At 42.9% G+C, this 23756-nt stretch overlaps 1 protein-coding gene across 3 annotated transcripts; it reads right to left on the bottom strand.

Annotated features, from left to right (window-relative positions):
- Positions 1–765: 765 nt before the first annotated feature.
- ppm1g (protein phosphatase, Mg2+/Mn2+ dependent, 1G) lies at positions 766–20615 on the bottom strand. 3 transcript variants are annotated; one of them, XM_083793183.1, is made up of 14 exons: positions 20503–20615; positions 19825–19967; positions 19001–19070; positions 18557–18642; positions 15891–16020; positions 14326–14437; positions 13799–13998; positions 12148–12329; positions 11314–11436; positions 10606–10708; positions 9772–9903; positions 8085–8214; positions 7679–7778; positions 766–3141 (listed from the first exon to the last, which is right to left on the bottom strand). In XM_083793183.1, the coding sequence occupies exons 2-14, from the start codon at positions 19933–19935 to the stop codon at positions 2941–2943; spliced, it is 1680 nt and encodes a 559-aa protein (XP_083649309.1). In that variant the 5' UTR covers positions 19936–19967; positions 20503–20615; the 3' UTR covers positions 766–2940. The 3 variants fall into 3 exon arrangements, with proteins under 3 accessions (XP_083649309.1, XP_083649311.1, XP_083649310.1); XM_083793185.1 differs by having other exon boundaries at positions 11314–11423; positions 12141–12329; XM_083793184.1 differs by lacking the exon at positions 20503–20615 and adding an exon at positions 20144–20383.
- Positions 20616–23756: the final 3141 nt, after the last annotated feature.

The raw sequence follows: 23756 nt of genomic DNA on the forward strand, positions 1-23756 counted from the left end.
TACTAGGTTGAGGAATATAATATATCCCACCCTTTTCACTACTTAAAGGACCACTTCACCACTTTTCAACCTATCTTCATTATAAAATGGTAACCGTCTCACGAGGGCTGTGGGCAGTTCAGAAACCTGTCCACCAGTGACATCGATAGGGAATTCAAACTAATAGAAACGGCAGGCTTTCTAATCCTTAAGTTGCAATGCGAAAATGGTACATTTGTAAAGAAATCTTGTTTAAAAAAACCTGCTTAACGATGGCACTGGTGCAGTTTCTGAACCCACAGCCCTCCTATGAGACAGACTAAGTAGAAAAGAATTGTGCAATTTTAGCATTAGTGAGGACCTATTATAATTATGAAGATAGGTTGAAAAGTGGTCCTTTAATTATATTCACCAAAACCAGACCAGAACTCCCACCACAGGACTCAAGCAATCAATTAACTAATTAACAATTAATACCTTTGCAACCACAATATATGAATGGCATGTATTTCCTACAGTTTTAAGTCAAACATTTTTAACTAATCCTAACAGATAACTGGTGATGGAAAAGCCAGGATTTTTGTCTGCGGCTGCCTTAGGATACCTCTAGCTTTGTAGTCAACATTCAACATAGTCTTATTATACACATTTTTGATGTCTCACAAGCGGTAACGAGGAAAGTGCTTTTTAAGTACATTTCAATTCACAGGCTTGCCAGCACAATCTCGTCTCTGTAGTAGCTTGGTCATCTTACTCGGATTGTCATCTTTAAAGAAGCACACGAGATTTGGGGGGTTTCATTATTTAAAAAAAAAAGTTATTTGTATGTACTTACATACTGGTGTCAAAAGTGTATGCACCAAAAATGTCACAATTACAAAGAAAATGCATTTACTTTTTCTTCAACTACAAGTACTAAGAAAAAGAAAAAAATATATATGTACAGAAAGAATGGCATGGCAATGAGACGGTACATTAGAAACAGACTCACAGTCACACAAGAAATTTTAAATGGGGTTTGGGGGGCAGCTGTTAAGTGTTATCAGTTGCGCTACTTTTTTGCAGATCCGAATGGAAATCAACCGATAATCACCAGTAGGTTACTTATCACTCCAATGCAATCAAGCCAGCAGAATCGCCTGACTGGCTGCGATTAGGAAACGTGGAGACGTCTGTTGGGTCGTGTTGTCTGACAATTACTAACCCTAAATCTACGGCCACGTAAGTCAGTTTCACAAGTTATCGCTTCGGTGGCAGTAATTTAACTTCCGCGTTTCCTAATCGATTGCATTAGTGATAAATAACCTACCAGTGATTATCGGTTGACTTTTAGAGCAGTTCCACTCAAACATACATTTTGTATACCTTCTCCACTGTTCAGATAGCATCACAAATCTTATGATTCTTACACATCAGAAGCTATATTACCATGTTCCACACGTTTACAAAAAGGGGGTTTATTCAAACGAGTCTAAAGCACTGACTCAACAGTAGAGCACGTACAAATATATTTTTTGAGTGGAATTCCCTTTACATCTATTTTTTCTTAATGAATCTTTACAACAGAGATGAGAGGAAAATGAGACATGCAGAGGGTACCGGCCAAGGGTGACAGGCTAGCTATAGCTGTGAGGCAGTGGTTTCATGACATAACATGTTTACAAGACCACACAAGACTGGGGATCGAGTTTACAGGCCTATATCTCGTGTCCTTGATGTCAAGTGTTTTTTGGAGGGAGGAAAATCATAGTAGCCTTTGGCTATAGGAAGAAATATCAGGACAGCAGAAAGCGGAAAATAAGAAGCATATTAATAGTAATCTCTTGTGAAGTGGATGGGATGTGTAACTATGAGTTTGACGTCCCCTACTCCCACATTTTTAGGATTTAAATGAAAACCAACCAAAGAAATGGCAACAAACTATACCTGCAGGGCTAGTGCACAAAATCCTTCAGCTTAGTTTCATAAAATGTGTAGGACACAGCGTCCGATAGCTGGGTATACATTTTAAATTCTAACAAAATCAGAGTGCAATGTCTTGGTCCACAAGAATGTACACAAATACTCTGCTCTTTCCCTGTAATGACACAGATCTGTCTACCTACTACCTTTAGCTCATGTCACAGCTTCCATCTTCACACATCTTGTGTTCCATGTGTTAAACATTCATTTGGGGGATGCAAAGTGGCAGGCACAAGGGAGGGAAAAAATAAACTAAGAAATGGGTTAAAAGGTAGATGGTGTCCATTTGTGCCTCAGTCCCCGACTAAATGAGCACCCAAATACAAAATAGAGAAAAGAGGAAGCGGCATATGCACAGCGAGGGTTACTCCAACATGTGCAGTTTTTAAATTGGCAAGATGTCACTAACCTGCACCCACTGTGCAGTGTGTGCACGCCATAACCCAAGACAATTATCCAAAAGAAATGCATGTGAAATGTAAACAGAAACTGGAGACATGCATTTACAGCAGTCTCCACAATGTGTTTACAAGCATGCAGGTAACACTAGTTTTCTTAGCGTTTTCTTTTATGTGCTTACATACACATGGAGATTTGTTTGTCATTCCAATTTGGTATATTGAACCGGCCACTGAGTAGTGGGCCTATTCAATACTAGCCAATGAGTGGCAGGTCTACCTGGTCTCTCTCTTTTTTGGTCTCTTTACAATGCTGCTTCTTCCCAATAACACCAAAAAGAAGAGAACAAAACTACAAAACAAAAAAAAGAAAAAAAAGATGAGGCCTCTTAAGTGAAAATGCACCCTAAAAGAGAAATTAACTCAAATTCATTTCTATAACCTCAATTGATTAGGTACTCATAGGAACAGCATAAGTGATAATTATATAGATTTTAAGGTGGATTTATCCTGAAGAGGCGTAGATTTAATATGAACAGAACACGTGTGGCGTTTCTTGGGCAACGTGAGGCTAAAGCAGCTCCATCTAGAACAGTTTCTTTTAGTCACATTTAGCCTTTTTGTTGTCATTTCCATTTGCCTCTGGCTCTATCGCCGCGTCCTCCTGCTTCCTCTTCCTGTTGTCGTCTGATTGGCTCGGAACTGCAGAGGGGTGTGGCCGGAAGGTGACGATCATGGAGGTCATGTTGTCACATCCTGTCCCATCTCCTGACGTGTCAGGGGCTAAACAGTGGTCCAGCAGCTGTTGGGGGAAGGAACGACAATATTAGAGAGCAACGCATAGATGCAGCCTTGCGTAAACTGTATCTATTAAAAATATCCCAACATCGTGTGTGTGTGTGTATACACACTTTTATTACGATACTTGGGGGCCAAACATCCCCAGAACTATCGAGGGCCATACATCCCCACGAGTATAGTTGAATTTGAGATGTGGACATGTTTATGTAATTAAATCGTTTTGCCGTAATTATGCAATAAATTGTTTTGCCGTGTCCAATAAGCCAACAAGGTAAATATGCTGCTACAGGCTTAATTTATGACTAAAGTCAATACATTGTGAAAAAGGTGTATTATTTCAGCAGTAAAATAAAATGTTTGCTATATGGCTGTGCGACATTTGATCACAAGTGAATTAAAGAGTAAAAAATAATTCAATGTCACAAGTCAACTGACTTGTGACATTTATTTAGGTTGATTTGTAATGTGTCTTTTGTCCAGAACATAGGGCTGCCCGATAAATCAAATTTTTGGATTTGGACAAAAAATGAAAATCAAAAATAGTTTTTCCCTTTAACTAGGGTATTTACGGTAAATCTCTCGCACTTGCGGGGCTACCGTAGTTACTTCCTCCTCCCTCTGCCGTGCAGAGAGAAAACTGCCACAGGGATCGATAGGAATGACGATTTAGTTGCTAAAGAAGGCAAGACAATGTCAGTTCCGACACACTCGCCACTCAGTCCCTGTGGGAGACGGCAGCATGAGTGGCTTGTTCCAGCGCCTGGAGAATGGACACGGGCATAGCAGCGTGTAGCCCCTCTCGGAACCCTCCGTAAAGCTTTTCTGAAATTTGGATGTCACTTTGCGTAGGTTCCCTGTGCGTATCTATATTTTCCGTATGGGAATGTTGGAACGCGGACATAAATATCCTCGGTAACATGGAGTTTGCGCCGTTTGACGTCTTCTTTTCGTTTGCGTTATTCTGAAGGTGTCAACTATAAGTACCTATACATACCGCTGCGAATTCTCTTGTGTTGCGGAAGCCGTTAAGTATTTTTAATCTTTGTTTGACCGATTTGGTCGCTTTGATTCTTCTTGTTTATTTACCGTTTATTGTACCGCCTCCCGCTGCGGGGTTGGCTTGTGCCGGCTACGTTCCTGCCTCTGATCTGCTCTGTCATAGCTATAGCGCCACTAGCTAGCCAGATAGGCGGTACAATGAGGTGTCAATAAACAAGGAAGAAGAGAAGAATCAAAGCGACCAAATCGGTCAAACAAAGATTAAAAATACTTAACGGCTTCCGCGCCACAGGAGATATTTGCAGCGGTATTTATAGGTACTTAAAGTTCACACATTCAGAAGCCCTCACACGAAACAAAGTGCTCAAAGAGCGCAGAAGGACTTATCCGAAGGTGTTTACGTTTATTTATGTGTGCGTACCCGGTGGCAGGGTGGAGGTGGAATAGGACCCCATGCTCTGGGTCTAAAAAATGTCAGAAACTTCAGTAACATTGGGTTCTGCTTGTAGGGCTAAGCAGCGTGTAGCTCTGGTCCACAGCACTAATACTAATTCTACCCTAGCATTAGGGCTATGGACCAGAGCTAAGCGGCAAGTGGGTGCTGCTGCACAACATGCATCTTATCAATACTGTGTCCCGACCTACTGTCCCTTATTATCGTAAAGTCAGGTAGTGTACACTGTTTATTTTGTATCGAAGAGCCATGTGTGTCTGACTGTGTACGTCACCTCGGCTAAAAACAAAAGGGAAGCCCTGTCTTATGTTTCGCCGTACGACCTGTCGCAAAATAGCTGATCTGCAAGCTCACAACGTGTCACCTCCGCAACACGTTGTGAGCTAGTAGATCGGCTATTTTCAGCATGCGTAAAAATGGAGGATGAGACGTTCAGAAACTTTTGCCTTCACAGTACAAGCATCAGCTGTCACAAGTTGAAAAGAGAGATGTGGCATCATTATTTTTCACATGGCCCATATGACGAGACAGAATCAAAATGCAAAAGGATTAGGCCTACAAGGCACCTAAACATTAACCCCTGGGCTACAATTAACGGAAAAAACAGATTATTGGTAAAAATACAAACCTACCGTTAACGGAATGTCAATCAATGTCAGTTATCGGGGGTTAAACGAAGCAAAAATTTGCATGTTTTCGCTAATTCCGGTAATGTTGGATATAATTTACCAAAAAACGGTCGAAAATTAAAACACTATTCCTTCCCTCTATAACTAAAAATAAAAACACCTTAAATATTTGTATTTCTTTCATAAATACAGAATCTTTCACTCAATAGGAACTGCTCCTGTCACAAGTTGAGGATGTTATATGTCCATGTGTGGTCCAGCCCCAGGGAATGTATGAAATGCACATGCTAATAAAAAGTATTTAAATATTGCTTTGATGCTCATATTATTCTTAGGAAGTATTAAGTTGTTTTTATTAGCATATCTGCATTCCGTAGGGCTGGACCACACATGGACATATCATCAACCTGCATCGGAAAAAGAAAAGCGAATTGTCTGCTTTATCATTAAACTGATAAAATGCGCATATGAAATAAGTTCATGAAATATGCAGTAGGTGGTAAAGTTCTCAAAGTCTGCCCGAACCCTACCAACCCGACTTCTTTTTAAAAGAGTGTTATTATAATAAAAATAGCAATTCTGTTATTTGTGTAATGTGATCGTGTATACATGTATGTATTTATTATGAAGAGGGCTGCGCTAGGCGATTCACTTGTGACAGGAGGAGGACTGAAGACGTGGGTCGCATCGCACTGGCATTTCAGACTCGTACACACATGTCAAACCACGTGACTTCCATTGGAAAAGCATTGAGCCTGAGGCGGCCATGAAACAGACAGAACAGATCATGTCCGTCCGGCATGTGTGTACGAGGCCAGAGCAGCATGCAGCCTGCCCCGCAGTCCTGCACTGCGCGCAGGCAGTACAGTAGAGAGAACAGTGAACGGTGTGAGACTTGCTTGCTTGCCTTGCTACCGTTGGTTTCCCTCTGGTTTGCGCACCAAACGAGCTACTAACCACCAGTTAACTTGCCAAGTTGCCATATGCTTAAATATTTTATAAAATCAAATCGGATTATCACAGCTGAAGAAGCGTCAGGTTTTCGTCATGTTGCACCGAGTCTCGTTAACCCAGCTGGCTGCAATGAATAAAACCTAATTATTAATAAACGTCACCAAACGATCCATGGTGATATATAACTTACGCTACACGTAAAGCAACTTCACTTCAGAGGAAACTAAGTGAGGGAGCTGCAGCAGCTATTCGTGTTTACTCACCAGTCACCACCACCAATGTATGGAATCCATTAGAATGATTGGAAATGGAAGTTATGGAACATTAATAGCCTATTCTAACGTGAGTTACATACATCCTTTATTTCGATAAATCCGTTGATCTCCATTCTCACATTCTCACCTTCTCACTTTCACACTGAAACACGGCGCCGCAATTTAGTGCTGCTTTTTTTCCCTCTTTTTGTTTCTGTCTGGCTTCAGGCTTAACATTATGGTAATTTTTAGGGTTGGGCAGAGCCTCGGGCCGACACAGTTAGGGTAGGGTTGGGCCGGGCCATCATTTTTGGGCTCGTTGAGAACTTTAGTAGGTGGCACTGTTATGCCAGTAAAGTGAGGCTCATGTAAAGTAGTCCTAATCCATGTTCACATTTGATGCGCTTCTTGCATGCTCTCAGTTTAACGGACAGGACCCCATATACTGCACTGTAATCTGATCCCTGGTCAGACCAATCTACAGCAGCTAGCCCGCGGGCATCTGCTGCTTTCACAGTATTGACGACACCTACAGTCAAAGAACGTACAAAGAACGATTTGTTGTGTAATGCTTGTCTTAATATATTCGGGGCACATGTAGCATATATGTCGCGGGACTCGAGCATAATACTGGTCGTTTTTGATGTAAATTGATTGATTGCAGTTGCAAACAGTTGTGAATAACTTATTTCGTCGGCTATGTGTGTGTTGCATCCATACAGTAGTGATCCAGATATCAAAATGATCGGAGCGCCCCGATCAACGGGAGGATTCAGACTTCATATGGGATCTTTGAACACACTACACAATTATTAATCGGACGGGTCGGGTAGTAGTAAATTGGGACCATATATGTATCCACAACATCACACCTTCTCCCTCTCTAGCCACCCTCCCATGCACCGTTCACTCCACTGCCTCCCCATCGCTTTTTTATTTTATTTTCCAACTGTTCAAAAGCGATAAAATGCGAGTTCAATGCTTTCTAATTAAAAACCTTTTCCGCAAGTTTTTCCACACACTATTTGCGCATTTCCCTTTTTTCGAAAAAGCCGAAATCCGTCACTTTCAAGCGAAAAAGTGTTTTTGCTAAAAATGGACTTATTCACATTTTGAGGTGTTTTCATCCAGGAGATTTTGCGCAAGAGCACCTAGAGACAATGTTTTAAGCCACCAGGATAAGCCTGAATAACCCGACCATGGAAATGGCCCAGTCCCATGCCTGCTCTATAACATGGGATGCCTTACCTCTTCCACTATGGACGAGAGGGGTCTGGCTATGCCAGTGTGGTCTGGTTTGATCCTCTCACTGATGAAATCCACCACCTCCTGGCTACTTAACACATTCCTGTAACCAGACAGAGACAGGGTGAACATTTAGAGTTTCAGATTCCACAAGTCTAAAAACACTTCAGCATGACGATGACATCATGGTCATAACCATTGTATTTTAATTCCAGCATTTTCAACTAGCTTACAGTGTCCATGCTCGCAAGCATGATGCTCAAGTTGCTAAAACAAAAGCAGAAAATCATCCAATTTTTAAGCAGACATTTGAAAATAATTTCTGAGCTCAGATTCAAGCCCTAGGCTCAAGAGCTTTAACCTGAATTGAAACCTTAACCATTAGCAGTTCAAATTGATATCCACTCACCAGATGCCATCGCAGGCAATGACCATGAAGTCATGGTCCTCGTGGAGCGTCAGTACTTTGACATCGGGCATCGATGAGATCATCTGCTCCTCCGGGGGCAGTGCCTTGTTTCTCTTATAAAAGTGGTCACCTGCATGACGGACATAAAAAGAGAAATGCTCAACCTTTTTTTCCCGCCGACACTGAGGTAAACCGCCAAGGTAAACCACATATCAGTCCCGTCTACACAAGGTCTTTCCTTAACTCTGACAGTATACAAATGTAACCAAACGTTACAGATTTGTATGGGTTAATTTAGACCCCCCCCAGACTCCCCTAAAGGAACACTGACAGTGCTTGTTAACAGCGGGAGAATGCGAGCGCCACATTAATTGAATTGGCTATTGCCTAATCTCCCACTATCGCCGGCGTTTGCCGGTAGTTGCACTGTGAGAGTCCCTGGAATCCACTTTGAGAACCACTACTAGTGGCGGGTAATTGGCTGCAACCTCACGATGTATCATGATTCAGAGGCCACGATACAACGCTAACAATATACAATATTATACGTGATTCCAAATAATGACCATGTATTTACTACAAGAGCTCTTTCTTTATTTTGGTATTCAGACAGCCAGCAATGGGTAAACGCTCCCAAGAAATAGTCTCTGTGCAGTGTTTCCTGCAGGAAAAGGCCTTGGCATGGTGCTGGGCGCGGGGGGACCTTTGATTAATTAATTAATTAATTTGATTAATAAATTAAGATTAATTTGTATTATTGCTCTTGTATTGCTATTGGAGACACTGGGGGGACACTGGGGGACACTTGGGAGGCACTGCAGAGGCACTGGGGAGACATGGGGAGGCACTGGGGAGGCACTGGGGGGACACTGGGCAGGCACTGGGGAGGCATTAGGAAGACACTGGGGAGGCAATGGGGAGACACTGGGGAGGCACTGGGCAGACACTGGGGAGGCACTGGGGAGAAACTGCAGCCACTGGGGAGACATTGGGGAGGCAGTGGGGAGGCACTCAGGGGGACACTGGGGAGCCACTGGGCAGACACTGGGGAGGCACTTGGCGGAAACTGGGCAGACACTGGAGGAGGCACTGGGGAGGTACTGGACATTTCATATCACACACACTATGATTCTTTTGAAGCTTGGCATGGCGCGATTTATTTCAAGCATGGCGCAGCGCCATGCCAACAACATTGTGCAGGAAACCCTGCTGTGACGCATCTAGGGGCCTCAATCTGCATTCAAAGATTTTCCTAGAAGCTTTGTCATTGGTCGATTTGCCTGTCTACTTCCTTCCTGATAGTCATTTTGACCGGGTTTCTTTCCTCGACCAAGTTTCTAGGAACATCTTTGAATGCAGATTGTGGCCCCTAGATGTGTCACAGAGACACAGAGCGTTTTACTTATTGCTGGCTGTCTGAATACCCAAAAAAAAGAAGAAAAACATTAAAACATATTATTGCTTATAGCTACTTTAAGTATTGCACAAATACAATACAACACTTTCAGGCCCACAGAGAGCTTTAAATTAAAATAAAAGCCACCTCGTGGCCACCAAGTGACATACAGTACAAACACACAATCGATACAGCAGCCTCTATCGATTCACATATCGTCTGGAGTAATAGTATATATCGATTAATTGAACACACCAGACCACTACTCTACACCCAAATATGCAGTCATACCAATAGCCCTGGAGAGGTTGAGTCCTCCATTGACGCGTCCATCCATTGTAACCTTCCCTCCAGCATTCTTGATGCGAGCCAGTTCCAGCTCGTCCTCAGGCTTGTGGTCATATGACATGTCAACTGCCTTGCCTACAGGAACAGTCACACAATGGGTTTATCATCACATTTCATACGTTCCAACTCTCATCTCATGACCTAGGTTAGTATTAGGGCACATTATACATTTTGCCCTTCAATGACACTGTAAAATGCATCATCAGGTACTATTACACTAGGAAGATGTTTTTCAAAAAAAGTGTACAGAAAGTGTTAAAATTATGTTTTTATGTGGCCACACACACCAGTTCATTAAGTATACCTGGTTTTCACCTTAGCACCAACCTGTGTTGGACGGATGCACAGATATGGGGAATTAAACGGGTGAGCTTCATTTGTATTGGCTTTCATCGATGTGGGCCTCGACACGTCATCACGCAGTACGTTTTCAGGAAATAATTCAAATTCGATTTGTATGGACTTTTGATATAAAAATACACAAAAATTAGAATTTATGGCATCCATTGTTAGGTATGCTCATATGATGACCACGGATGTGGTCTAAAAGTGTGAAAAACGTATTTTTCATTTCACTACGCCTTTAACTCCATAGACGCATACAAAAATCACAGCACTCCATCTTTAAGATCGTTTGTTCATGCTCACTCATGCCACCATTAGTCGTTTGAGCACTTACTATTAGTATGTTTAAATGCCACGACTTGTTGACTGAAAGTAAAGTCCACGGGGACCGTTAGCAATATTTTTTGGAAGGTTAACCGATAGTGGTCTTACCTCGCTCAGACACCACGCAGCGAGAGTCCCCAGCGTTCGCCACAATCAGCTGCTTCCCTCGGATAAGGGCAACTACTGCTGTGGTGCCACTGTCTGAACCAGGCTGTACACACACACACACACACACACACAGAGAGCAGTTAACCACTTATAAACCCAAATATACCATAATTTGTTGTACCTTTTTTCCCCTCTATACCAAATCTCTTCACCGAAAATAGCCAATTTAAATTTCTCTTGATAGTTTGCCTATTTGCACTGAATGTTCGACTATCATGAGACTCATGGCATGCCCAGAATAGGGACGCTAGAGTAGTCAAGTAGAGATTAGATCAGTTAAACGCCAATGACGTCTACTGGACACAAATGACCACAGGACCTCTTGGTGAAAGTAATGACCATTCATGGATTTCACCCATCTACACTTCAGTTAGGAATGGCAGACTGTTTCATGGATTTCACCCATCTACACTTCAGTTAGGAATGGCAGACCGTTTCATGGATTTCACCCATCTACACTTCAGTTAGGAATGGCAGACCGTTTCATGGATTTCACCCATCTACACTTCAGTTAGGAATGGCAGACCGTTTCATGGATTTCACCCATCTACACTTCAGTTAGGAATGGCATACCGTTTCATGGATTTCACCCATCTACACTCCTACACACAGATCGTTCATCATGGAACTGGTCCATCTCATACATACCTCCTCCTTGCCGTCCATCCCGGGTAGGCACATTTCTTCTTCATCCTCAGAGTCTTCCTCGCCCTCTTCTGTATCCTCTTCCTCTAAGTCACTGCTATCACCCCCCTCCTCTTCACTGCCGTCCTGATGACAAAAACACACTTAGCTTGGTGTCCTGCTCCAGACAGGATGGTTGGTGAATGGGATGTTGAGCAAAATGAAGAGCAAAATGAAGTCTCGTCAACATTGAGACATTTATTTAGATTATGTGAATGGGGAACGAAATGGGTTAAAGATATCATATTATATAAGATATTATTCTGCTTCAATCACCAGACAGCACAGGGAGTGTGTGTGTGTGTGGGGGGGGGGGGGATGACCAAATGCTCTACCTGAACCATTAGCTAAATATCTAAACAAGCACAGAAATGCTGCTATCCCTTCCCTCTCCTAGACTCCTACCTAGAGTTGTCCCGATACAATCTTTTCAGACCAAGTACAAATTTTTTAATACTTGCCGATACCGAGTAACGATATCAGTATTTTTGCTGAGTAACCACACATTTTACCCCCCTTTTCTCATAGATGCAGATGGATCTCCGATATAAACTACTGCTTGTAGATCGGCTGTATTTGGCGATTTGCTGCAGTGTCGGGTCAGACTTGCTCCCGTTTCTGAGAGAAACGCATTCATTCAGCCTAGTGTCAATTGGATGTGTTGTTACTCGGGTCAAAGTACCGGGAGCCGGGTCAGAGTACAGAGTAAGAGTACATGAGGGCGGTATCGGTCGACGTACCTTTTTTTTTAAATCCTAGTTTTAAGTAGACGAAACCAACACTACTGCTACCCCTCACCTCTTCATCATCACTGCCCTCCTCCTCCTCTCCTTCCTCTGACTCATCACTATCATCAAAGAACACAGACTTGTCGTCTGCTGGAGCCTTGGAGGAAGATGAGCAGGAGGGACCTGCGTCCCCCCCCGCCTTGCCGGCCTTCGCCCCTCCTGCGCTGCTGCTCTCTGGACCAGCGGCTCCACCTAGAGAACATGGAGAGAGGGAAAGGTGTTGTTAACACTATACAACTAGAGGTGCTCCGATCAGGGATTTTGTAGCCTCTGTACACAGAAATCTATTTTCATTTCGGCCAAAAAACGAAAGCCTGGGGGAACAAGACACATTTCCTGGTCTAGGAGTGGGAGTGAACAACTGTGCAGAGGGGCGTCGCTCAAAAGGGTGACATCAGTTTTCTCTGCTGCCTTCTACCAGGGAGGGGGGTATGGGCTCAGATTGGTGAATTCATACAGCTCTTGCTCCATGCGCTACCTGCCCCACTATACCAGAAAGCAGGCTGACTGGGCCAGGCTAAGGTTTTTGGGACCGATCGTGTTTTTCTCACGATTGACCGATACCGATCTTGTGCTAAGGGGAAATTTTGAATATTTCTAATAGAATTATATGTCAAAACCCACATCAAAACTGTTCCTGTGTGTGGGCAGGAAGGTAAGAATGTTTCGGCCTGCACAAAGATGCAAAACAATATGCTATACATTTGATTTAATGACTTTTATACCACTTAAATGGTATTTGGAAATTGGTACCATTGGTAAGATCGGTTTCTCTAGATCAGGTAAATCACCGATCTAGTAATTTGGAATGAAAATTGTCCGATCACCAATCGTTGGCGGATCGATCGGAGCACTTGTATATACCCGTCTGAAAAACAGCAAAAAAAAACAAAACACACACACACACACACTATATGTAAAATATCAAAGCCTACCGATATGTCTGGGGAAATCTACATTCAGACTGTCCCAAAACACACTGTTGTAGCCCGTTCATTGGAGTTCCATGTCTCCAGACGACTAAGGTCTAAACTTTAGACTTTTCTAGGCAATGCAATGTATCCGTCATGGTCTGTGGAAATCAAAAAGATTGCATTTGATCCTCGCACATCTCGTTAAGGCCGTTACATTTAAGTGGTAGTAGCTAATGTGTGTCTACTACCGAGACCCCACGACTCACCTTAACTTACCTTCATGTGTGAATGCATCAGTGAATGCATCAGTGAATGCATCAGTTCCAGGTGCCAGCATACACGTTCCCTTTAAAAAGTCGGAGTTTGCCCGCCCCTCCGCCCCCCACACACTCTAGTATCATTGGAACACGCACACACTCTTTACCTCTCAGAAGCGTTTACATGGTGGTAGCGTCTCGGTACAAATTAAATCCTAAATGTGGATGGCAGAAAATCCACCAAGGACTTATGGCGGTTTGAAAATCCTCCTTTAAACACTTGGGAAATTATGGGAAATGATGCCACCTAGCGTCGGGGGGAGGAGTTAAACAGACATTCTCCATGTGTGAAAAGGCCAACACCGGACAATGTCCCGCACTGATCCCCCAGACATTTCCCAGTGTTCAAATAAGAAAGCAGCTTGTATAAAGACGAAAGCAGGGCTGTCTTTCGGTTTTACAGATTCAAGGTTTCCTTTGGACAGCCTACCTGAGGAGGAGTCTGCACTGCCAGAACCCCCTCCAGACGCAGCTCTGCGGCAGGCTCGCAACTTTGAGAATGCTTTCTCTCCTTCCTTCACCTTCCCGTTGCTCTCTTCCTCCACTTCCCCATTCAGACCTGGCTTTTTCGCTCCTCCTCCTTCCCCTGTGGCTTCCGGGTGAGGGCAGGAGGCCTTCTTGGCAGCCGCACTAGGAGCAGAAAGCAATGAGACTTAGCAGAACTAACAGAGCCTGCTCAACAGCAGCAGGGATGTGATTAGTGTCCAAAACCTTCTTGAATTAAACATAATAACCATATTACAAATTCTCAAAATGTCTGCCCTCCAGATAGACATAAACCTTTAACTATGAGATCCCATAAATCCCGTAAACAAAGGCAGTAACGAGGCAACAGTTTTCCAACAGATGACACCCCACTGTAAATATAGAACAGTACAGGGACAGACTACATGTTACGTTTGCCAAAAATAACCATCACTCGTCACAGCAGTTTTATTGAGACAGGCTCTGAATTACCTGGCTGCAGCAGCGTGTTTGACAGCGTTGAGGTTCTGGCCGTAGCGCACCAACAGATCCTCGATTGACATGGTGGCCTCCTCGTGAAGCAAAGCCGCCTCCTCCGTGTCCACTGCACAGGGAAAGAAGAGGGGAAGGAGGGTTGAGTCAGAAACATGTAATGTTAGAACTTAGACATGTTAGGGTTGTATGATTATTACTACTATCTTAGTTACTCCTGAAGATGAACAAACAATGAAAGTTTAAGCCTATTTTATTTTTTTAATTTAATCACAAGATAATGTGTTTAGGCTGTCTGTTCTCCTGTTGCCAACAAACAAAAAGGTCAAAGTCCTAAAGAATGATTGCTTCTGTCCCAACTTGATATCGTATGGCTGTTGATGGTAGAGATGTCACAGAATTGTCGACTGTCAAATCCACAAGGTGACACATCATTGTAGACAAACCTAAGTAATTGTTTCTGTGGTTTCATCAGCACAGTGCAGTACTAAAGCAGTGGCCTTGCATATACAGCAGATTTGCAGCTGGGGTAGTTGTTGACATTTGAGTTATAGTTGTCATGCGCGATGTTAACATGTTGCAGTCAGTGTGGGGCGCTGACGCCTGACGGTGAAGCAAGAAATGCAGAAAGAAAGAATCCCGCCATCACTGGACGAAAACAGTCGCTCAGTCAAACCACATCACCAGCTCGAGACAAGCTAGTTGGGAGTTTAGTCCAATGAGATCACGGCCCACTTTTAAACAGTCCATCAGTGCCAGTCGCGGACTCTGCCATGTCTAATCTCGTGTCACCCAGCCAGCCAGCAACCCACCCAGCCACACACATAGCTCCGTAAGGGAGTGGTTGCACCACTCAAAAAGTTTGAGAACCACTGTAGACAAATCATTAATTCACGAGTACTCAAAATATATTATATTTATGTATAATGTTATGCTATATTGGTATTTAATTGTCTACATAATTAAAATAGACAAGTTTTTATATGTATAATATGGATGTATGTGTGTAAGTATATGGGATAGTATTAGGGTGTACATATGTATACTGTTTTATTGGCATATTCGAAATAAACATGACAAACAAACACTATGGAAGAGAGCCTTAATTAGCATCATCGGTAAGGGATTTAGTTGAATTGCATGTCTGTTATAGCTTAGACATTACGCACGTTATTTATGACCAGCTTATTGTATACCGTCTGTAGATGAATCTGTACTCAATACCATGTGAACATGTTCTTGATCAATGATGATGAAAATATTATATATCCTGCAATTACCCTGACTACCAGTAGTTGATCACTACTAAAATGCAGCAGTTTTGAATGTACAAGCGCTCCCTCTCTCACTGGATGAGATGAGCATTTCAACGTTTTCTGTCACCTTATAAACAACGGATCAATAAGACCATCATCATAGTCTTATTTGTCTACACTCAGCGACACAGTATGGTAGCCTGGAAACCATAGAAATCTTTAATTCGCCCCTTGGAGATGCAGGTTCCAGACTGATATCACAGTGCTATTAGTCTGGCCATGTCAGGCCAACTGTATGGGTCCACTCACCGTCGTCCTCCTCTGCCACCGCCTCATTGGCTGGCTCTTCAGTGGGTCGTCCAGCAATCAAGACCAGCTCTTTGATCACTTCCTCGGTTGTAATTATTTTATCGATGGCAAGGAAGGCTTCCTCCAGAGCCTGAAAATAAAATAAACAGAGATAAACATACATATATACAGACAGCAGACATGGGACTAGGGCTGACCCCCAAAAAATCGATTAATCGACGTTCAATCGATACGCACGGGAAAAATTTGAAAAATTCAACAAAAAAAAAAAAAAAAAATCAAAAAAAAATGGCCGCTTTTGGTCCGCGAGACGGCCCCATTTGGTCCGCGAGCCATGCTTGCGCCTCGCAGCACCTCGCAACGCCTCCTCTTTTCGTGTTAAAAACAAGGAAGCGCACCACAGCTCAGTGGACATTAAATATAGGCTACCATGTTTTATAAGTCATATAAAAACATTACTTACACCCAAATGAAAATATAAACTTCACAGATTATAGATCACATGGAATTATAACAATCTGTTGAGTATTGCCTGAATAATGCCACTATAAAATCTAAACTTTTATCGACGCGCCATTGCGCTGAGAACCTTGTGGAGCCTGGCGGTGTAGGCTACATTATACTTGTGAGGACCTGCTTGGATTCACATGGTGAGTGCGCGCACCGAAAATTCAAAGATCTGCAATCTCATGCGCTGCGTTGTGCATATTGGCTGAGTATAATGGCACGAATGAAACTAGGCCTATAGATTTATTTTGGCGATGCGGAGAATTGATTTTGCCGTTGCCAGCGATATCTTTTTTTTTTTCTTGTCTGAAGACTGACCTGTTCCATCACTGTGAACTCCCATGCAGCAGAGCAGCTCCTACAGACCCAGACCAAAACACCTTTTCTCTTTGGCATTTAATTGCACCTGATCGTATTATTGTAATTATGTAGCCTATTTGCCTGTGTTTTTTCTTTTAATTATGTTTTTTTTGTGCGCCGATGGTGATGCTCCACTTGTTTCAGCCTGTAGGCCTACAGCACTTTGGTCAGCTTTTATTGTTTTAAATGTGCTATATAAATAAAGTTTGATTTAGGCCTATATTGGAGCAGGTGCTGGCAAATAACTAATTACTGTAATGCCATGCAGTGAAGTTGCGCAAATGTCAACTCAATTAGCAAGCGGAGCTGCTCTCATGCGCTCTGCACTGTCTGCAGAACAATGACTGCAGATATCTTCTTAAAGTTTACTTATTATGGTTTACTTTCAACCATAAACCATAATATGATTGACAAACCTTGGATTATAATTCTTCGACCAACAGCGCATGCAGCATGACTATGAGGTAATTTAACTATGTGGGATTTCTCCATCGGCATCGCATGTCGATAAAAATGGGATTTCACTAGTGGCATTATTCAGGCAATACTCAACAGATTGTTAAGTGATCTATAATCTGTGAAGTTTATATATTTTTTCCCATACGCACACTCACAGTCACATTAACTTTATGATCAATCAAATTAACCGTGGTTGATTTTATTTCTGACAAGTGTCAGGCTTGAAGAGTTCATTTATGTTACCGTTCGCTTACAATTGACAGAGGAGTTTGGATTATATATTTTTTTATTTGATGGAGAGGTAATGCCTGTTTCAGGCGCTGTTTAGTTGTTAAATAAAAGACCAATCCAATATGCGCTCCTCTCTATCTTCTGCAGCTATATCGCCGTTTTATTTTAAGCCTATAGTTCATTGGTCAGCCCTAAAGGCTTATGGTTTAAAATAAATGATACCAATCCAAGCATGCCTTTCTCTCCGCTATAGCGTTGTTTAAACCAAAGAGTCACTGCTCGCCTCGCATCGCACACCCCCCCCCCCCCCCCCCCCCCCCGTTGGGTTTTGAAGCGTCGAAGATCGAAACAAATTTATATCGAAGCGTCGATCATCAAAAACGTAATCGAAGGTCAGCCCTACCAGGGACCACACAACCATTCAGAAATACAGACACATAGAAGCAGTAACCATGGCATGCTCAATTCACCTTTTGACAGCTGCTGAAAGTTTGGGTACATCAACAAGGCAAAATGTTCTAAATTTCATTATGTTTCAAGTAGCATGTGACATGTCAAACTAAGGGGTTTTCATGATTTTGAATCCATTCCAAGCATTAGTTTTGCACGGAAAATACTCCTTGGGCTAAAAAACGGCCATAGCCGTCATCACAAATGTGCACATTTAGGCAAGTGGCTGTGGTCAAACTAGGGGATCTATGGCCAAACTTGGGGGTTTTCATGATTCTGAACCCATTCCAAGCATTTGGGGGCGGCGGCTCAGGGGTAGAGTGGCTGGATGGTAACTGCAAGGTTGCCAGTTCGAACCCGGGCTCCCCCAGAGTTAGTGTCGAAGTGTCCTTGAGCAAGACACTGAACCCCTAATTGCTCCTGATGTGCTGGATGGTGCCTTGCATGGTTTCTTCCGCCATCGGTGTATGAATGTGTGTGTGAATGGGTGAATGTAATGCACAATCTATGTAAAGTGCCTTGGATAAAGGAGCTATATAAATGCACCCTTTACCATTTGTTTTGCACAAAATAACACTCCTTGGGCTAAAAACAGTCATAGCTGTCATCACAAATGTGATGGGGGTCAGCCCATGTGGCTATGGCCGCATTTTTTTCACCTTTTGCAATTTGCCATCCTTGTAGGTCTTCTGCTCCTTGATGACATCAGGAAGGTACTTAGAACAGTACAAAGCCACCTCCTCGCCTTTAGAGGACAGAGAAACAAAGTTGTAGGAGTCAACTGAAATTGTATTTCTCTGATGTGTGTGGACCTGTTAAGTTTAGTTGAACACATACTGGAAAGCTCGTCTCAAAACACAGTCACCATCATACAACCGGTGGAACTGCTCAGCTTGGTATTCCTAAACGTAACTATACTTAAACGGTTAAACCTAGCTAACCTTATTCCTAACCTTAAGCCAAGTAAAATGGTGCCAAAACCTAATGCTATAACAAACTTAAGGAGAGTATTCCAGGTACCATTTGAACAACTTTTAGAATGCAGTTTATGGGACATTTTTGAAGTACAGTACAGAAAACGAGTGCATGTGTGGCTATTTTACCTCCATGGCCATCATAGACAGAAAACATGGCCGTCTCCTCGTCAAGCTCTGGGATACAGTTATGAGCATCCTGTTGGGACACAAACAAATCTGTTGACTTTAACATACAGTCAAGTTAGCTGTAAACATGTTGTATAACTTGTTATATTGTTATTGTTAAATAACTGTTCATGAGCCTCAATTGTGTTACTACAGACATGTCTAAAAAATGCCTTTGCATTTTCGGAAATCACCTGCTGTATCTAAACGGTTGTTATCCCATTAAGAGTATTAAATGAACAAACATGTCAACTGCAGCCATGTTCATGAGTTACCCTTTTCATTATTTATTCTGCATTTGAGCCACAGACCACCATTTGATGACATTTAAGTACCTAGATCTCAGACCCAAAACTTGTGTTATCGTTGGATAAGATTTTCTCCATAATTCCATGCTGTATTGATGCCAACATCATCTACCATTAGGAGAGACAGGCAAATGTTGAACAAAAGAACAATTATTTAACATTCTCTAATTGTGTACACTTGTACATGATTTATAATTTTACTCTAGAGAACATATATAATAATAAACAATAAATCAATCAAATGGTTTAATCTTACATTCTCAAGAGTTAAAGATATATAACAAACCACACCAAAGGGTCGGATTAGGACAAAACCGTTTTAGGGTAAAACACAATGAGTTGCATTGGTGTGGTCTACCCAACCCGACCCTTTGGTGTGGTTTGGGCTTTAAGGTTCATTTGGTTACCACCATTTAGCTCACAAGGGGACCACCTGGAACCCCCTCACTAGTTGAAAACCACAGCTCATTCATTCACCTCCATGGAGACCCTCCAGCCCTGCATAGCAGAGAAGCCGTAACTCATGATGCTGCTGCCGCCATCGGCAGATGTTTTGGCCGTGTTGGGTTGCGACAGATATGCCCCCATGGTGGTGGTGGTCGGCTTCTATGGCTTTCAACCTGGCGAGGAGGGAGGTGACAAGAAAGGGGGGGAAAACCGCTGGACTTTTACTCGTATTTCAACAGAGGCACAACAACACCAGCAGCACCTTTCTTTCTTCCACGCTATCAAAAAAGCCCCGGTATATACTTAGTTTGCGCGACACCGGCCGGCGAAAACGAAGTACAAAAATCACCTTTTATAAGCGCAGTATTGTTTGACAATGGACTGCGTTTCGTTAGCCCCGCTTGCTTTAGCAGTGTTGCTGCTGCTAAATGGCGTTAGCGATACATCAACAAAGTGGAAGCAGGCAGCAGCAGGCAGACAGTCACTAGCTAACTACCAAGCTAGCTTGAAAAAGCTAACCCGGCAAGGCTAAAGTTCCAAGTCGTTCCTTGTATGCCAGCCTCCCTCCCTCCGCTCATATCACAATGGATCACAATGTTATTATTAAATAAATAAATACAACAAAAAAGATGTCGATAACCCAGGCCGTTGCGAACCCAGCCCCGCAGTTCATATATAGTTCCTAGTTCCTGAGTGGGTTATTATTACCTAGAAACGATTGTGCACGTGTGAAAGCAGCAGCAGCAGCGATCAACACAGAGCTTCCACTAAAGACTCAAGAGACAACCCTGCACGCAACGTACGCACGCAGCGTATATTCTTTCTACGTCCGAGCATAGACATGGTAACGCCCCGTCTCACTATGATTGGCCTACCGAGATTGCCGCTCTTGCCTGTCCTCCGAGATGCAACCGTGGTGGGAAATAATACAAGTTGGCCTACAAGTGAATGGCAACACGCGACAGTAATTTGTAACTTTAATTTTTGTAGAAAGTAGAAGAGGCAAAGTAATATTGTTTGTGCCGTTTGCTTTGATTGAATAATTGATTGAACACGTAGGCCTACGACTATGATTTGATTTGGCTGTGTTCTAAATTAAAGTGTTAGTGTTGATTATCGTGTATTAATCTAAACTAACACTAAACTAATACTACTCTACTAATAAAGATCAAGGGAAAAGTAATTTTTTTTTTTACAGTACAATAATGTTTAAAGTTTACACATGTATACAAAAAACAGCCTGGCCAACGGCATAAACAATATTAGTTTACCTCTTCTACAAAAATAAAAGTTGCTGTCGCGCGTGCCAAGCTGTCATTCTCTTGTTGTAGCTATTACATATCGTACTTGACTTGTATTATTTATTTATTTCCCACCACGAAGTAACCTCGCGCAGCAGACTATCCAGCATGTATCTTCCACCTCGGAGACACCGGCTGTGTCGGTAGGCCAATCAGAGGCAGCCGGGGCGTTACCATGTCTATGCTCGGACGTAGAATGCTCGGACGTAGAAAGAATATACGCCTACACGCAGCACAGAGGAGAGCACTGGACAGGAGCCCCTAGAGGAGGAAGTGTGAACTTAAGCCCAGTGTTGCCAGATTGTGTGAATCAAGCAACCGGCTCTATGAAAACATGAAGCCCAAAATAAGCGAAGAATTGGAATCCCATATGCTCCCACCGCCGTTCCAGGATCCAGCCATATTCTGATTGGCTCCCAGGCAGGCATAGTTTTTTACTGAGGTTAGGTCTTAAGGTTAGATTTAGGTATAGTTTTACTGAGGTTAGGGTTAGAGTTAGGTTTAGGTAGTTTAGGCAGACTGTAGTTGCAAAAACGATAACTGTCAATCACAGCGACTGCCAATCACAGCAGGGTTTCCTGGAGCTGCGATGGGCATCCATCCATCTTCAACCGCTTATCGGTAGTCGGGTCGTGGAGGCAACAGCTCCACGACCCGACTATACCGCAACAGCTCCACCACAGACTTCTGTCTCCACAGCAACATTAGTAACTTAATTCTGGGGGTTCCTGAGGTGTTCTCTGCATATTTTAGAGATGTAAACCCTCCAGCTCATCCTGGTCTTCCCAGGGGTCTCCTTCCAGCAGGACGTGCATCAAGGACCTCCCTAGGGAGACGCCCGAGAGGTGTCCTAACCAGATGCCCGAACCAACAAAGCTGGCTCCTTTCCTAGCGAAGAAACAGCGACTCGACTCCGATGAACTTCTTACCCTATCAGCCACCTGTCTGAGAAAACTCATTTTGTCTGCTTGTATCTGCGAGTGCAGTACATAGGATATTTGAAAATCTTGACTTGAATACTTTTTAAACCACGTACAAAGGTCTCTTAAACGGATTTCAGATAATGGTCCATGTGTGTAGGACGTTTCACGCAAATTGCTCAAAAATCGAGGCAGAAAAGGTATAAGCATTTTTCAAACTGCTCAAAATGGCGGAAAACCTGAGGGGGAGCTTACTGGTCAAAGTGACAGAGTCAAGGCACATGTGTAAACAAGTGCCATGGTTTTTGGACAAACTTCTTTTTTTTTACTACCGATTATTTTGTCGATATTGGTCCAAAGTTTGTGTGTAGAAATGTTCGTGAATTTGAACTGTTTCATATAATTCAAAATGGAGGGAGATCCAAAGGTCAAATGTCAGCCACGTAAGTTGTTCGGCATGAGGAGACGCATGTGTGTAGGCCTATCGACGTTTTATTGCGGACAGTGACGAGGACGTCCCACATTAACATATGTGGATGTACTCAGGAACGATGTGGCAGGGCTCGTCTAAGGACGACCTCCTAGTCAAAGGCTTCATGAGTTATGCCTGTTCAAAGTTTGCATTTACAATTGAGTGATATAGCGCCACCCAAAGCCAATGGTTGTGGGCTTCATGTCCTCACTGTTTGGCATAGCCCTCTACCATATTGCCAAGTTTCGCGAAAAACTACTAAGAATGGAGAAAGGAAAAGAAAAAACCAAGCAACCACAGAAAAACAAGCCCAAATTCACTTATAATTAACGGACATGGCAACACCGAGTGAAGCTCGTCTCGCGCGACGTTAATAGCAGATGTACAAGCTCACGTCGCGTCACATTCATCTACGAGTTGTGAACGTGTAGATCTGCCATTCTCATAACTTGAGCGCATGCCTCTTGGATAGAAGATTTTTTTTACACATCTTTATTTACAATAAAGAAAACAAACAATTAAGTAGCAGAGCAGATCTGTACTACTTTCAACTTGGCATCCCAAAGTGAGTTCGACATCCCTGCCTTACAGAGTTACCGCTAAACTTTTCAGGACTTTTCTTTTTACTATTTTGAAAAACATGTTCTAAATAGTAGTAAAATGCCTAAAAGGTTTAGCGGTATTGGTAAAGGCATGATGTCAGCTCCCTTTATTTTTGAGGGGCGCTCACCTCACCTCACATTTTCCGTAACCCCGGAGGGTCGTTGGGGCACCACAGACGATCTGTTGACCAGCTCTCTCCATCCCTCTCTGTCCTCGGCAGCTCTCATTGCCTCACTGCAGAGTTTCAAGTGTGTCCATTCTCCGATGTTATCACTTCCCATCTTTTCTTTTGTCTCCCTCTTCTCCTGCCACCTCGTACGGTGCCTTGCAGGATGGTCTTTGCAAGGCCTGAGGATCTGGTGATGTGTCCATACCATCTCAGTTTACGCTTTATGACAGTTGTCAGAAGGTCATCATGTGGGCCGATGGCTTGGCTGATCTTTTGCCGTACTTCCTCGTTTGTGACATGTTGGGTCTAGGAGATACCCATGAGTCTTCTGTAAAGGGGCACTAGTCCCTCCTATACACAGGTTTAATGTTTGTCTTTAGTTCAAAGTTTGTTTTTGTAAACGCATTGACAATGAAGGGAAAATCTACGTCATAATGTGTCGTTTATGTCATATTGTCTGTTTATTGTTAATGGCGTTTAATGTTTGTGTTGGCACC

The sequence above is a fragment of the Protomyctophum parallelum genome (assembly GCF_964188405.1).
Source record: "Protomyctophum parallelum genome assembly, chromosome: 2".
In the NCBI taxonomy this organism is placed as follows: Eukaryota; Metazoa; Chordata; class Actinopteri; order Myctophiformes; family Myctophidae; genus Protomyctophum; species Protomyctophum parallelum.